The sequence below is a fragment of the Harpegnathos saltator genome, unplaced genomic scaffold (genome assembly GCF_003227715.2).
Source record: "Harpegnathos saltator strain DR-91 unplaced genomic scaffold, Hsal_v8.6 scaffold160, whole genome shotgun sequence".
Taxonomy (NCBI): Eukaryota; Metazoa; Arthropoda; class Insecta; order Hymenoptera; family Formicidae; genus Harpegnathos; species Harpegnathos saltator.
In genome coordinates, this window is record NW_020229940.1 from 312,351 (window position 1) to 327,883 (window position 15,533).

General features: G+C 33.9%; 1 protein-coding gene across 12 annotated transcripts in view; it reads right to left on the reverse strand.

The window, feature by feature from the left end:
- Nucleotides 1–15,533, reverse strand: part of Ih (hyperpolarization activated cyclic nucleotide gated potassium channel Ih) — a 215,757-nt gene that overhangs the window by 135,949 nt on the left and 64,275 nt on the right. For all 12 annotated transcript variants that reach the window (XM_025296918.1, XM_025296915.1, XM_025296917.1 and 9 more), the window contains one exon: nucleotides 3,497–3,864. In XM_025296918.1, the coding sequence (XP_025152703.1) occupies nucleotides 3,497–3,864 (368 nt within the window). The remainder of the gene's footprint in view (nucleotides 1–3,496; nucleotides 3,865–15,533) is intronic.

A 15,533-nucleotide genomic window follows, 5' to 3' on the forward strand; every position in this document is an offset into this window, starting at 1 on the left:
AACACAAGCTCCTGATGAGTTTTAGCGAAGTTTTCAGTCACAGTTGCTCGGGTTCCTCGTCATCGAATTTTTGTCGTTGATCCGAACGTTGTCGATCCGAAAGATCAAAATCTCCATTCCTAAACTTCTGGTACCACTTTTTGCGCGTTTCATAACCACGTCTTTACCCAAAGTGGAACAAATTATTCCCGTAGCTTCAGCAGCATTTTTTTCAATTCAAAACGAATGTGGTGCCTCGAATACTTTTCGACCATCATCGTGTTCACTGCTGTTTCGTGAGGTTATATCGGCAGGGCCGTCAACTATCATAATGCTTTTTAAAGCTTAAAGTTGGCACTTTCAAATCACTAGGAAATAGGACAAATTTTAATTGGAATCAGAATTACAAGACGTTAAATATAAAAGGACCGAATTAATTTACAGACCTAATATTTCCGTGAATAGGAATAGAATTCTTCCTAGAATTTATAAAATGATTTTTTCCCTTTTTTGACTATTATTTCTGTACAGAGTGTAACAGCAATATACAGGTCAGTATGACGAGTTGCTTGCCTCTATTCGGACGATAATGCAGAGGTTGCCGAAAAAGTCACTCGTTGACTTTGTTGATAATAATATTTGCAGTGTTCCCAGTTATGACAAATGCAACTAACTTTGCACCGTGATCGTTTATCGACACAGTTTATTGTGCACAGTTTATCGACCGTTTACCGACAGGAGTCGAGCCTTATTAAATAAAAAAAGATGTTTAAAAAATGGGTAAATATATAGAAAAGGGGGCACCTTTCCGATTGTTATCATTTTGAAATATGTTATAAAGCGTAAAATTCTGAGTAACTTTTCCTAATATAACTATAGGGGGGTCGCTTGTAGTTTCGGAGATATAACAAGATAAAGTTAAAAATTTTGATGTTAAATTCTTAAGATGCTTGCTTAAGATTTTTTGAGATATTTAAGGGAAAACTTAATAATAATAATTTTTCAATATTTAACTTACGATATCTCGCTATTTGTCGGCAAAAAATAGTGTTAGATTTATTAAACTTTTTTACTCTATTTGGTCTCGAGAATATATTGTTATAATAATGCCCAAACGTTTGTTAACTTATCGACTTTTGGAAACTTTAAAATCATCAAATTAAAGACGTTATTGCAACAATATACTCTTGTGACCAAGTAGAATAAAAAAGCCTAGTACCACTTTTTCTTTCGAGAAACAGCGAAATATCGTAAGTTAAATATTGAAAGAGTTATTATGTTTTCCTTAAATATCTGAAAAAATATTAGGCAAATAAAAAAATGTTTCAGACAAAAGTTGTTCAAATTAATTAGTAGAAAAATATGATATAATAAAAAATAGGAGTTCCACTTAAGAAAAGTAATTATCAGTGAATATCTTGAAAGTTGCGTCACCTGTAAACAAAATGATATAGAAATATAAGTATGTGACCGTTTAACTGACTCACCCAGTCTAGAAAAGGTAATAAATTTCGAACATTTTAAATATTAAGATATATTATTTAGAGTGAAGTTTTCTGAATTATCTATATCTCAAACTGTGAAAATCATATAGTTCTTAAATATATCACTTTAAAATGCAGTTTCATCCTTTATTATGCTGATTGCTATCATTCCAAACATATTATTCGTGTCGTTTTTCGGATTTAATTTCTTACATTTTATATACACATAGACTCTGGTTTCTATGAAAATATTCTTTAAATAGTCTATTTTATTAAATTAATTAGTCTATCATGATCTAAAATAATAAATCTTAAAGAAATCAGCTCCTGCATAAGATTTAAATTTAAATGATAACAAAATGTATAAAAAGATATTTGAATGATAAATCGTTTAAACATTACGTATAATATCTTATCATATAAATCTTTGTTAGTGTTTTCAGAATGCTATTTCAATACATAATAAGCTCATCAATTTAGTAAAGCGAAAGATTCGAATATTTTCGATAAGCTGTTTGTGAGCTGAAATGTATTTGACGAGAATGAAATATATAAAAAATATAAACAAAGGAGAGAGTAACACAGGGTATGTTTGAAATTACAATAGCAAATAACTTATTCTTAAGATAACTTAATATAACATTGCAAACCTTCAAAGTGGTATAACTTAGAAGCCATCTTTATACAGGGTCTTAAAAATACCGGCACCCCCGGATAACTTTGCAGGACCAAGTTTTCATGAAAAACTTCGAATACAAAAGTTGTAGAAAATCGAGTAATGGACTTGATGGTGATCTTGAATTTGACCTTGGCCATGACCTACAAGGTCATTTGGAGGTCAACTTACGTTTTCTAAATGGGAAACCTTATTTTTTATTACATTGTTTTTTTCTACCAATTAATTTGAACAACTTTTGTCTAAAACATTTGTTTATTCGCCTAATATTTTTTGAGATATCTGAGAAAAAATTGATAACTTTTTCAATATTTAACTTACGTTATCTCGCTAACTATTTGTCGGAAGAAAAAGTAGTACTAGACTTTTTTGCCCTATTTAGTCTCAAGAATATATTGTTACAATAGCGCCCTGACTTTTGTTAACTTTACCGACTTTTGGAAATTTCAAAATCATCAAATCAAATCGTCAAAAATCAGTTTTTCTAGTATCACTTTTTCTAGTATCAGTTTTTCTAGTATCATTTTTTCTTCCGACAAATAGTTAGCGAGATATCGTAAGTTAAATATTGAAAAAGTTATCAAGTTTCCCTTAAATATCTCAAAAATATTAGGAAAATAAAAAATGTTTCAGACTAAAGTTTTTAAAATTAATTGTTATAAAAAGATGACATAATAAAAAATTTTGATTTCCAATTAAGAAAAGTAATGATCAGTGAATATCTTGAAAGTGGCGCCATCTATAAACATAATGCTATAGTTGTTTTATGTCCTCTATGAAACCATACAACTTTCGTCTAAAAAATTTCTTAGTAACTTTCATATTCTTCAAGATTTTTGCCTGGCTCATTTAAAATGGGATATCCTATATACATATGATATGAGAAAGATAAATAAAAACTATAAATATATTAGATACTACATCACAAGTGCGATCCACTTGACGTTTTATGATCTTCGTAACATTTAATACGAACAATTTGTATATTAACAAAACGCTTATTAATAATATCATCTATAATCTACTACAATCTACAAATTAGAATGTTTTGAAATGTCACATAATATAACATTCTATAAATGTATTGTTGCAACAATTTTAGATGATGAGTTGACGTAAACGTCAACAAAATGAACATAAACTACACGAAAGAAAAATAATTGAAATTATACAAGTTAATCGGTAAGAAAGACGATATTAAAGTCAAATTAAACGTAAATAAATTACTACAAGTGCAGCAAATCAGCCGTTTCATTCACAATAATTCAACGATCTTATAATGTCACCTTTTTAACGATATGATTTAACGATATTTAACGATAACTTATTTAACGATATGAGAAAAGAGAGATTTTACCTGTATCGCCCAGGAAATCAGTAATGAGCAGAGTCTCGTCGTCTAGAGCAGTGACGAGGCTATCTGTACAAGTGTTGGTGTTCTCGATGCTGATCTTGATGCTGTCATCTTTGTTGAGCCTCGGGTGATTGTTCGCGACGGGGTTGTTACCGGCGTGGCAGTTGTTGCCGGCAGTCTGCTGCTGACCGAGATGGTGATGGGGAGAACGTACAGATTCGGTGCTGCTAGTGTGCAAACTCACGCCCGTAGTTGCTCTTCCGTTCACCAGCCGTAGGCTCGGCGCTCGTCGACCGCCTCCTCCTCCTCCACCACCCCCAGGGCCGGTCACGGAACGGCCACCAACTCCACCGCCGCCGCCCTCGCCCTCCCTGAAATCGCGTAAAAATATCTTTCTTAACTCTTCGTATTACTCCAGCGCCAGTAGCCGTCCAGTGTAACACTGCAAAATCCATTACGCGAAAATGGATTATTCATTTATTTTTCGTTCTCAAATACAGTAAAATCTTCTAGATTTTCGAGATTTTTATTGGGAGAGTCCCTTCCCAAAAATAATTGTGGTTTTTATCATTTTAAATTTCATTCAATGACCTGAATTTTTCTAGTTACCGTTATTTTTTCTACAAGAAATCCTATCCTGTAGGAATAAACAAATTTGTTTTCCGTTAGAAGAAATATGTGCAGGCCTTTATTTTAATTAATAAATATAATTTTTAATATATGCGTCTTTATATTCGATAAAAAAGCCGCAATTATTTTTGCACCAACTTAATAATTGTAAACACTATATATTGAATAATAAGAAGTAATACATCCCAATGCGTGAGTTTTTAAGTGTATTAGTAATTCCGATATATGTACAAGTAATATATAAAAAAACTCTCAATTTATTCTAGAACCTCGAACTAATGACTTTTATGTGGAAACAATATACAAAAAAAAAGATATTTAAGGATTTAATTCTCGATGCAAATAATTATCGGCCAGAGAATACTAATATTTGGAAGAACCAGAAGTATTATATATTAACCGATCTGAATAACAAGTGTCTAACGCATTCCGAAAAGTGAAAAGTACTTGTAGAATGGATATAATCACAATATATGAATTTTTTGAACAGAAAGAACTTTTCGAAAGAGGAACATTATATATTTCTGGTGTTACTAATTAAATATAAACAATGCAATTTTGTTATTATTATTAAAAAGTTGCATATCTTTAAATATGTTTTTGTCAAAACTATGGGTGATATTTATAGTCGGATCTTGTATTTAATTAAATATAAACAATGCAATTTTGTTATTATTATTAAAAAGTTGCACGCACATCTTTAAATACGTTTCTGTCAAAACTATGAGTATATTCATAATCGGATCTTATATTTAATTAAATATAAGTAATGCAATTCTGTTACTATTATTTAAAAAGTTGCACGCACATCTTTAAATACGTTTCTGTCGTTTTTCACGAATAGATGGCTTTATTTGTCATTAAACACAACTAACTTCATATCATTCGACAGCTGACATTTCAACGTTTCTTTAAAAATGAAAGTGCATCATAAAGAATTGCTTGTTTGGTTTGGTACTGAGTTGAAAGTAGAAAATCAAAACGAGCATTTCCGCCATATTTTACTTCCAGAAAGGAAAGACACTGCGCGAGCCCGTCAAAAGTTATATGCTGTGTATAATGAGGAATTTTTAACAGAACACCAGTATAAGCGTTTTCGTCCAAGAGATTTTTTCTGAAAGACGCACCACGATCAAGCCGACTAATTGATGCAGATGACGACGAAAATAAAAGCATTGTATTCAATCCAATCGCCATTATACACAGTCTGTCCCAGATACGATGAGAGACTGGTTCCATCAAAGTTCTTAGCGCAGCGACATTTATGAGTGAATGATGGTAGGTGAATGTTCTACCCTTCATTTACTTAACCTCAAAATTTGAGCGAATTCGGTTGATATTTCACTGTGGTTTGACATTTTATGTAAAGTCACTTTGTGTACGTCGGTCGAAAACCAACATGGAGCGAATATTAAATTCTGTTTTAAATTGGGTGAAAGTGGTGCAGAAACGTACGAAACGCTAAAAAATGTGTACTGGGATGAATGCATGTCCCGTGCACAGGTTTTCCGTTGGTTTGGCCGATTCCGTGACGGTCGTGAGGACCTTGCGGACGATGACCGAGCACCGCCGCCAAAAACCACTCGCAATGAAGAAAACATCGAGAAAGTCAAAGAAATTCTTCGAAGCGACCGCTGTGTGTCTGCGAGACTCATCGAAGAGGAAACTGGGATACCGAAAAGCACAGTCTATCGAATTTTGACCGAAGATTTGGGCAAACGGAAGGTTACACGATAAGGCACCATCGCACAAAGCCATCATGGTACGTGAATTCTTGACCAAAAAAGGCATCATTGTTATTGATCATCCACCGTATTCACCTGATTTGGCTCCGTGCGACTTCTGGCTATTCCCCAAACTGAAATTGGCGATGAAAGGAAATCGTTTCGATACCATCCCGGTCATCCAAAAGACTTCGACCGCTATACTAAAGGCCATTCCAGCCGATGAGTATAAAACATGTTTCGAAAAATTTGTTGAACGTTTCCAGCGCTGTATTGACTCAGAAGGAGACTATTTTGAATAAACAAGAATAAAAGATCAAAATAATAAACGCTTTGTATTTTTTTTAGACCAGTCTCATTGGATCTGGGACAGACTGTGTACGATATGGAAGATCGCTGAGAAGCTAAACCTGTCATATGCGAACATTGAAAACCATTTAAACCAACGTGGATACATTAATAAACTCGATATTTGGATTCCACACGACTCAAGAGAATTCATCTCACCAAACGTATAATATCAGCGATTCTCTTCTGAAACATGCGCAAAATGATCCGTTTTTTAAACGAATGTTAATTGGCTTGGATGAAAAATGAATTGTTTACGACAACGTGGAACGAAAAAGATCGTGGAGGAAATGTGATGAGCCGCCACAAAGCACTCCTAAAGCAGACATTGACGAAGGAAGATTTTGCTATTTGGTGGGATTACAAGAGTATTGCGTTATTTGAACTGCTTAAATGTAATCAAACGATTGATTCGGAATTGTCCTGTCGTCAATCGGACAAATTACATGAAACAATTAAGCAGAAGTGCCCAGAATTGGTCTTTCACAATAACAACGCTATACCACGCATATTGTTAGTCACCCGCCAAAAATTGTTGCAGCTTGCGTGGTATTTGTTATCACACTCATCATATTGATCTTGCATCTGATCTTGCATCATCAGATTACTATTTATTTCGTTCCTTGCAAAAATTCCTTGAAAGGAAAAAAATTCGATCCTGATAAGGCTATCAAACAATATTTGGAACTTTTTGGAGTTTTTCGTCGATAAAGACCAGAAGTTCTAGCAGGCCGGAATTATGAAACTACCAGATGACAAAAGGTCATTGAATTAAACGGACAATATATTAAAAAATAAAGTTTTTGCTTTGTATGAAAAAATCGCTTTTCATTTACCAAGAAAAAAAAGACATGACTTTCTTGCCAACCTAATAATTAAACGATTGATTTCAAATTAAACATATAAGTTCTATTATGCTCGTACATATACCACTTTAGAGTCTATATTAGAATTGTATTAATCATATATATCATACTTTTATTTAGCTAACAAACCAAAGTTCAAAGATTTTGAATGTAAAAGATCGATATTTTTTTGGATCTATATAATTTAGTCCGAAAATATTGTTATATGTTGTTGTATAAGCAATATTTTGTAAAAATATTGTATAAACTATATTGTATGAACCACGTATGTTGTACAGAATGTTCCAGAATAATTACGGTTATTGCCGGATATCTCGTATACGTCTCAGACTTACAAAAGTTTTTAGTTGTTAATGACGACAACTCAATGTGCGCAGTGAAAACAAGACAAAGTCAATTCAGCTCGTTGGCAGTTCTAGCCAGTCACATTAGCATATTTTATTACGTCGTTAATTATAAACCGTACACATGCTGCTACCGCAATTCTTTTCTAGCACACCGGTTTTGTCAAAACGCGTACTCGTTTCGTTCCCTCAAGCAATAACCGAAAATAATACAATTTCCGCCACGCGCCGTTCCGTCCTCTCGTGCATCAATTGTGGGGCCCGTCTGTCAGACCTGTACGACAGAAGGAAAACAAATTGTCGGAGATTCTATCGCGTTGATCACAACGCTGCGAAGATCAGTCAGATACTAATTCTCGGAGTCACGCATCTGCGATGATTGCACCAAACATGTGACAAGCAGAATTAAAGGAAAAAGAATCAACGAGACCAAAAAAGTGTCAAAAGAGCGCATAAAAATAGCAGACGACGTTCGTCATGGTGTCCAGTTCACCGTGTTACGAACATTGCGAATTGCCTTCGCGTTATTTGCATCATCATAAATGTTTTTCAAAAAAAAAAAAAAAAAAAAAAAAGAATCCTTGTGCAAGGAATAGTAGAATCTTTTATCAAGATAAATCCACGGAGGAACGCAATTTGCAATGAGCAATACTGTTATATGCACCATATGCTACTAATATACATATACAGGGTGTTCATTTGAAAACTTTCCAGCTAATTATCTCGAGAACTATGAAAGATATTTGAAAAAAAGCTAAAACACGTGTTCCATGATTTCGAAGGAGAAAGAGAATGGCATTATCAGTTTTTTATTTAGAGGGCATTTTCAAGGTCAGTTGAAGGTCAACTTAATTTTTTAAAATAGAAAGCCCAATTTTTTATTATATCTTCTTTTTCTACCAATTAATTTTAACAACTTTTGTCTGAAACATGTTTTTATTTACCTAATATTTTCTGAGATATTTGAGGAAAACTTGATAACTTTTTCAATATTTAACTCACGATGTCTCGCTAATTATTTGTCAGAAGAAAAAGTGGTACTAGGCTTTCTTGCTCTGTTCTCTAGTCTCAAGAATATATTACTATAATAGTGCCCTAACTTTTGTTAACTTATCGACCTTTGGAAATTTCAAAATTATTAAATTAACAAAAGTTAGGGCATTATTATAGTAATATATTCTTGATAGTAAATAAAGTAAAAATGTCTAATACTATTTTTTCTTTCGACGAATAGTTAGCGAGATATCGTAAGTTAAATATTGAAAAACTTACCAAGTTTTCCTTAAATATTTCAAAAAATATTAGGCAAATAAAAAAATATTCCAGACAAAAGTTGTTAAGATTAATTGGTAGAAAAAGAAGATATAATAAAAATTTCTTTTCATAGTTTTCGAGATAATTAGTTGGGAAGTTTTCCAATGAACACCCTGTATGTGTATCTGCCTGTACAAGTATAAGCGTGTACATATGTATACCGAACTAATCTCTAGTCAGCACTAGAATCTATTTTGAGAAATATCTCTACCGGATGGTGGTCGATGCGGTCAACTACGGCAAAAAACATTCCCGTTGAGATGCAGTGCGCCTCTCGAAAATCTACGACCCGTCGTCGCCAAGGAAAAAAGAGCGTTTGCTGTCGATCGTTATGCCTGTTTCAATTTACCAGAATGCAAGCCCGAAGGAACGAAGCCCTCATCTCCGATCCCAGTAGCTGTTTTTGACGATTCCAATTTGCCAACGAATACATCCGCGGATAATAGTTCCGCGTTAGTAACACATACATACTCGAATCAAAATTTTTTCTTTATATTAATTCTGTAAACTCCGAATCGAAGAATCGAGAGATCAAGTTTTATATAAAAGTTTTATATAAAATTTTTATATATAAAACATTGTTTATAATGCGTTATTTATTTTACATTTTTAATCGATGCAATATTTTAATGTATATTTATTTTTGCAGAAATTATTAACACTCAACCTAATTTTCTATATCGTGTCTTTTGTGGGAAATATAAGTTTAAATAACTATATTTTATTTTAATATTTCAATTTTATTTGGTTAAGGTAACAATAACAAAATATAATGAAGAAAATAATAATTTGTAACAATACTTGGCGTAAATGTTTTGTGATATCATTATTTTTGTAGAAAATACAAATAAAATGATATAATTTGATTTTGTTTTATTTTTATTTGGTTAAACTATTTAATACCTTATTTTATAAAAAATAGAAATTTGAATAATAATATTTCATGTTAACGTTTTTAGATTTATTATCATATAAAAAGATATATTTTAGAAACATTCGCTTTTGTATATTTGCAATTATAATATTAGCTAGTCAGTTATAATATTAGTAAATGAACGGGAATGAATGGGAATGCGTGAACTTGGCGCTATTCTTTTACCTTTTTAGCGAAAAAGTAGGTTTATTAGGATACATAATATACACAAGAATTTTTTTACAAGATTAACATTTGTATATCAAGAAATCTATTTAGACTTATTTGCGAGACGTTTTGATAATATTTTCAAGAAAAAAGTATGACAAGTTTTATACTATTTAATTTAGAAAGCTCGAAATTAATTATTTATCTAACTAAATTGTCTTAATAATATATTAAAATAATAATTTGCATTAATTTAAACAATAAAAAATTCACCAATTATTATGACATAAATTTTTATTTTAATAGTAAAGTGTATTCTAAATGCAACGTAAATATATGTAGTAATTTAGTTACATTATTGGTATATTGTTCAACGGGATTTCCCTCTGTACATGTGAGTAACAGACAAAAAAGAAATCAAGGAAAGCGAATACTTTGCAAGATATTTCACATACATCAATATAGTACATCTACGTACACACACATATCTTATCAAATGAAATTTCTAGGTAATCCTATAATAAAACAAAGACAATAATTTTTCATCCACGATCTCCTTCTTGGTTGATTTAAACGTCGATTTATTATTAATAGAGATTCCAGTTGTCGACGCTCTGAGCGATTATGATAATAATTTGCTCAATGTGATATTAATTTTCTTTATATAAAGCAGCATCGCATACCGGGCTTAAAAGCGAATCAGTGAATCGAAATAAACAGAACGCTTTTCATACAATACATAAATATGCCTGTCGCAACTCTCTGGCGGTTTATAACTGCGAATTTATGCCGTTGGGACATACAAGCTCCTCGTCAAAGCGCATTAAACGCTCCGCATATGAAACGCTTCACCGCTTATGAGTAATAATGTGATCCCAAGCGGCATTGAGCAGATAGGAAAAACATTTAACGCAATGCTTTTTCCTTCTATGTCTTTTTTATCTCCTTTTCTTTCTCGGTACGAGTCCGAAGTAGTTATAAAGAGATCGCTTCTTCTGATCTAATGTTCTTGTAAAATCTCAATAGATCTCCGACTTTAATATGCTTATTTCAATTCGACTGTGGTTTCTTCGATAAAACTCCTGTTTAAGGAAGGCGTATCTGATAATTTTCATGTTGGCATATGTTATAAAACTTACTCTCCTAAGTAATGTTCAAAAGGTTTTAGCCGTCGCTCATTATTTATTAAAAAGTTATTAACAAAAGAAGTTTCCTAAATAGAGCTTATTTCTCCAACACACTCCGTCCCTCTCCCTATGTGTGTGTGTGTGTGTGTGTGTGTATGTGCACCATTTCTCAAGAGCGCCATTAGCGTTAGTGTAGTTGCAGTTGTTGTTAAGATAGAATGTCTTACATTAACTCTTACTGTTACTCTGTGTCAACGTCGTGAGATGGATGTTAAGAAGGAACAACATATGGCGATTAAATTTTGCTGTAAAATCGATTTTTCGACTACAAAGACCGTAGAACTGATTCAGATCGATTTTTCGACTACAAAAACCGTAGAACTGATTCAGAAGGCTTACGGTGATGCAGCACTAAGTCGAACAATAATTTTTGAATGGCACGAGAGGGTTTCGAGAGGGTAGAAAATCAGTGAAGGACGACGAACGTAGTGGTCGACCCATAAGTCGAACCGATGACAACGTCGCCGCCGTCGGCAAAACGGTCAAAGAAGATCGAAGATCGAAAAGTGATATCTCAATTAATAGCAAATACTCTCGGCATCCCGAAAACTGTGGTTATACGGATTTTTTTCTCCTACACAATAACGCCCCGATATGTTCGGCAGCAATAATGCGACAGTTTCTGATTCAAAGACAAAAAGTCGTAACATTGAACCACTCTCCATATTTACCAGATTTCTCCCCCCAACTATGTGAAGTTACAGCTGAAGGATACAATATTTGATACAATTGAAGAGATTCAGAAAGCTGCGACCGACCAACTAAACAGCTAAATATTGATTCCCGCAGCATACTTTTCTAACGCCTGGAGAAGTTGAAAACACGTGCTAACTTGCAGTATTGTGACAAAATCTGTCAAGGAAACGTTAAAAGCACTTCGCTGGGAAGTGTTACCCCATGCGGCTTATTCACCAGACTGTGCCCCTTCCGACTACCACTTGTTCCGGTGTCGATGACACACGCACTTGCTGACGAATGCTTCAATTCTTATGAAAACGTCGAAAAATGGGTCTCTGACTGGATAGCCTCCAAAGATGAGTAATTCTTTCGCCGCGGAATTCGCCGCTTGCTGACCGAAAAATGGGGGAAAAAGTCATCGCTAACGATGGACAATACTTTGATTGATGTACTTTTCCATTTTGTTTCTTAAATAAAGCCATACGTTTTGCAAGAGAACAGACGGAACTTTCCGATTTACACAATCGGATATCACATAGATTTCCACATCAATTCAATGATCTAATCCATGTGGATTCTAGTACCGTTTTTGAGCGGATCATCCACTCGATCGTCCACGTGATGTCCCTATCAATAGTCCACATAATAAGAATGTGGATTCCACGTACCTGGTTTTTGTCGGGTTGCGTGCGCGTACAGGAATTGTTGCATGATCGTATTAACTCAGTTTAGAATTTTGTGGTATTTCTTATGTACGCTGGTATATGTCGCACACAATGCACTATCCAAACCAGTTTTGAAAATGTTTATTACAATTTCATTTGACTTAACAAACAATAATATGAAAGCATAATCTTAGTCCTTGAATCGATATAAAAGAAAGAATTTTCCGTGCGTATCAAACAGACGACAGTGCATCGGGAATTAAAAATTCATTAATTTAGACATTAAATTCGGATTCCTTGATGTCGAAAACATAAGATTAGTGACCTTTTAAATTTAATTATGCATTTCTAGCGAAGAAATAAGGCGAGTTCTTTGTGACGCAAAGTGCGCGCGCCTTTTTGGCGCGCGTGCCAGTTCTGGGATGGACACGGATGCGCCTTTTTGGCGCGCGTGCCAGTCAAGTGGTTAAGGCAAGATCGGGACTAATCCGGCTGGTTAAGGCAAGATCGCGTGGAAATGATTCGATCCATGTCAGAATCTAGTTTTCGTGTGAAAGGATTACGATCTTAATAAGTGTTCAAATATCTGTCCATTATTATCCACACATAATTGAATTTGACGTTCAAAACTACCAACTGTCGATAAAAGTACATATCTTGGAATGCTACGACAGGCAAGAGTCATACGCTCCATCAAATTCTCTCTTGTTGTGGATGTTTTTGAGTATATAACGTTCTTCAAGTATCCCCATAAAAAGAAATCTGGACTTGACAAATCTGGAGATCTAGGACACCATGACCACTGGTTCACCGTGTCCTATCCATCTATCTGGAAATGTGAAATCTAAATGTGGTATCTAACTCTTCTACTTCAGTGCGCAGGCGCAGGCGCACCGTCCTGTTGAAAGAATATACGTTGTCTTGTATCCAGATCGATATCTTTAAGCAATACCGGCAATCTTTGTTGTAGAAAGCGTAAATAATTATTGCCATTAACATTCTCGTCAAAGAAATAAGGGCCAATAAGATTTCCGTTTAATATGCTACACCATACGATGAGATTCCAGCGATGTTGATGATTACCAGATTACTTCTCGAAATCAATGTGAGTTTTCAATAGACCAATAGTGAGAATTGTGCCGATTTAATTGTCCAGTGTTGTGAAAAGTTGCTTCGTAACTAAATAAAACAGATCTGAAAAATATTCGATCACGATTTAACACTATTTGTGCCCACCTACAAAATTCTAGTCTTTGTTGAAAATCATTGAGTGTTAATTGTTGTGTCAGAGTGATACGGTAAGGATGGAAGTTATGAGTGGTTAAGATCCTGTGACTTGTTGATTTCGGAATACCTAATTCTCTTTCAATTTGCCTCTTTGACACGCGTCAATGGATTAATAGCTATCCCATTCCCAATACGGCAAGTACTATTGAATTATCCCTTTCTGGTACGTTGATATGACGTCTTTGTCGTTTTTGACGTTGACGTTGCCGTTGACGCAATACTAGCCTGGAAATCATACAGTGATTTGGATATCGTCTATGGGGAAATCGATTACGGTACAATATCGCTGCTTGTCGACAATTATTATGGCATTCTCCAAGTACCAGAATAATATCAACAATTTCGTTCAAAGTATAATCCGGCATTTTGCATACATTAAGTTACAAGATAAAGTAAGAGCCGATATATTTATTACCCTGGTTGATATTGGACGACTAAGACAAATTTAAGCGTTTACGGATCATTCTTTGCCTTCAGCCATCATGGATTCAGTCCCGATTGGATGGACCGATTAAGGCAGAAAATGTTGCGTGAATACAAAGGAATTGAATAATCCTTTTGGACATGCTTTTACTTTACTGATACGATGGGATATCAGTCTCAAATTCTCGGTAACTCGTGGAAGAAAAATTGTATAAAAAGATAAATTTATAAAAAAACTATGATCACTACAAGGATGAGAATATGCAAAGGAGCGCACTGTCGGCGTGATGTTGAGTTAACCAATTGAGTTATAATGGATGAGTGCTCTGGGAAAAAAAGGACGATTAAGCAACTCACTTTGGGACCCACGATTAGTAATCAAATTACTCAAATTGTTCGTAATCATAATTTTACGTAATCTTGTATTTAAATTAGAAATACATCATCAAAATGATTATGTCAGAGGAATAGCATCAGTTAAAAAGCCTAAAGACTGACTTAAGCAAGTATGAATGTCAGTTATGAAAAGACATGTCGAGTCTTCCAAACTCAGTTTTATCATCGAACATTGATACTGTAGTAATTGAACATCTCAGTTAGATAACGATGATAAGTGCATCAAGTAACCAGAATAAAAATCAGAAATTGATAATTTCGAAATATGTATGTTTAATCTGGAATCATTGTTACAAATCACTGATTTTGAATAGTCAAATTGAAATTAGAGTTGTAACTCAAACTTTTCCACAAGGCACATTCGAGGTAACAACTACAATTCAATTCCACTATCCTAATTATTAAATTTCATATCTACAAATTTTTAGATTATAATTTTTAAGTTATGTATGTAGAAATGGTTATTCAAATGACAATCCACTGTGTTGCAACTTTCAAGCCTTATAACTTAACAAATACTTAACGAAAAGTAATTTAATTATAGTGTTTTGGAAAGCTCTCGAGATATGCTATAAGAATACGTATGGAAAAATAGGGGTTTCCATTAAAAACTTGAAGATGACTTTCACGTGACTTTCAGAGGACCATCCAAGGTCAAATCAATGACATCATCTCATATCCCCCTTCGTGCCAAACAACTTTTGTCTGAAACATTCTTGTGTTTCTGAGTTTAGTTTTCGAGATATTGGGCTGGATCATTTAAAATGGAACCTTGTATATTTATCGATTAAATCCCGAGATATATTTGCATCATACCTAGGGTGGTCTCTCTTTCTTTCTTATTAAAATTCCGTATGTCAACGAGTCTTTCTATTATTTCTCAAGCTTAATCGCGCTACAATAGATACGTCACGCCGAGCATACGTTATGTACTACATACATATATGTACGTATATATGTGACGATGGTACCTGAACTGAGCGTGTCAGTCCCAATGTCAGCGCGCTAATTAAAAATGAACAAGCTGTTTTTAACTGGAGCTTTCTACTTGTGTCTTAATCAAGCAACAACTACCACCAATGACGGTCTCGCACAAC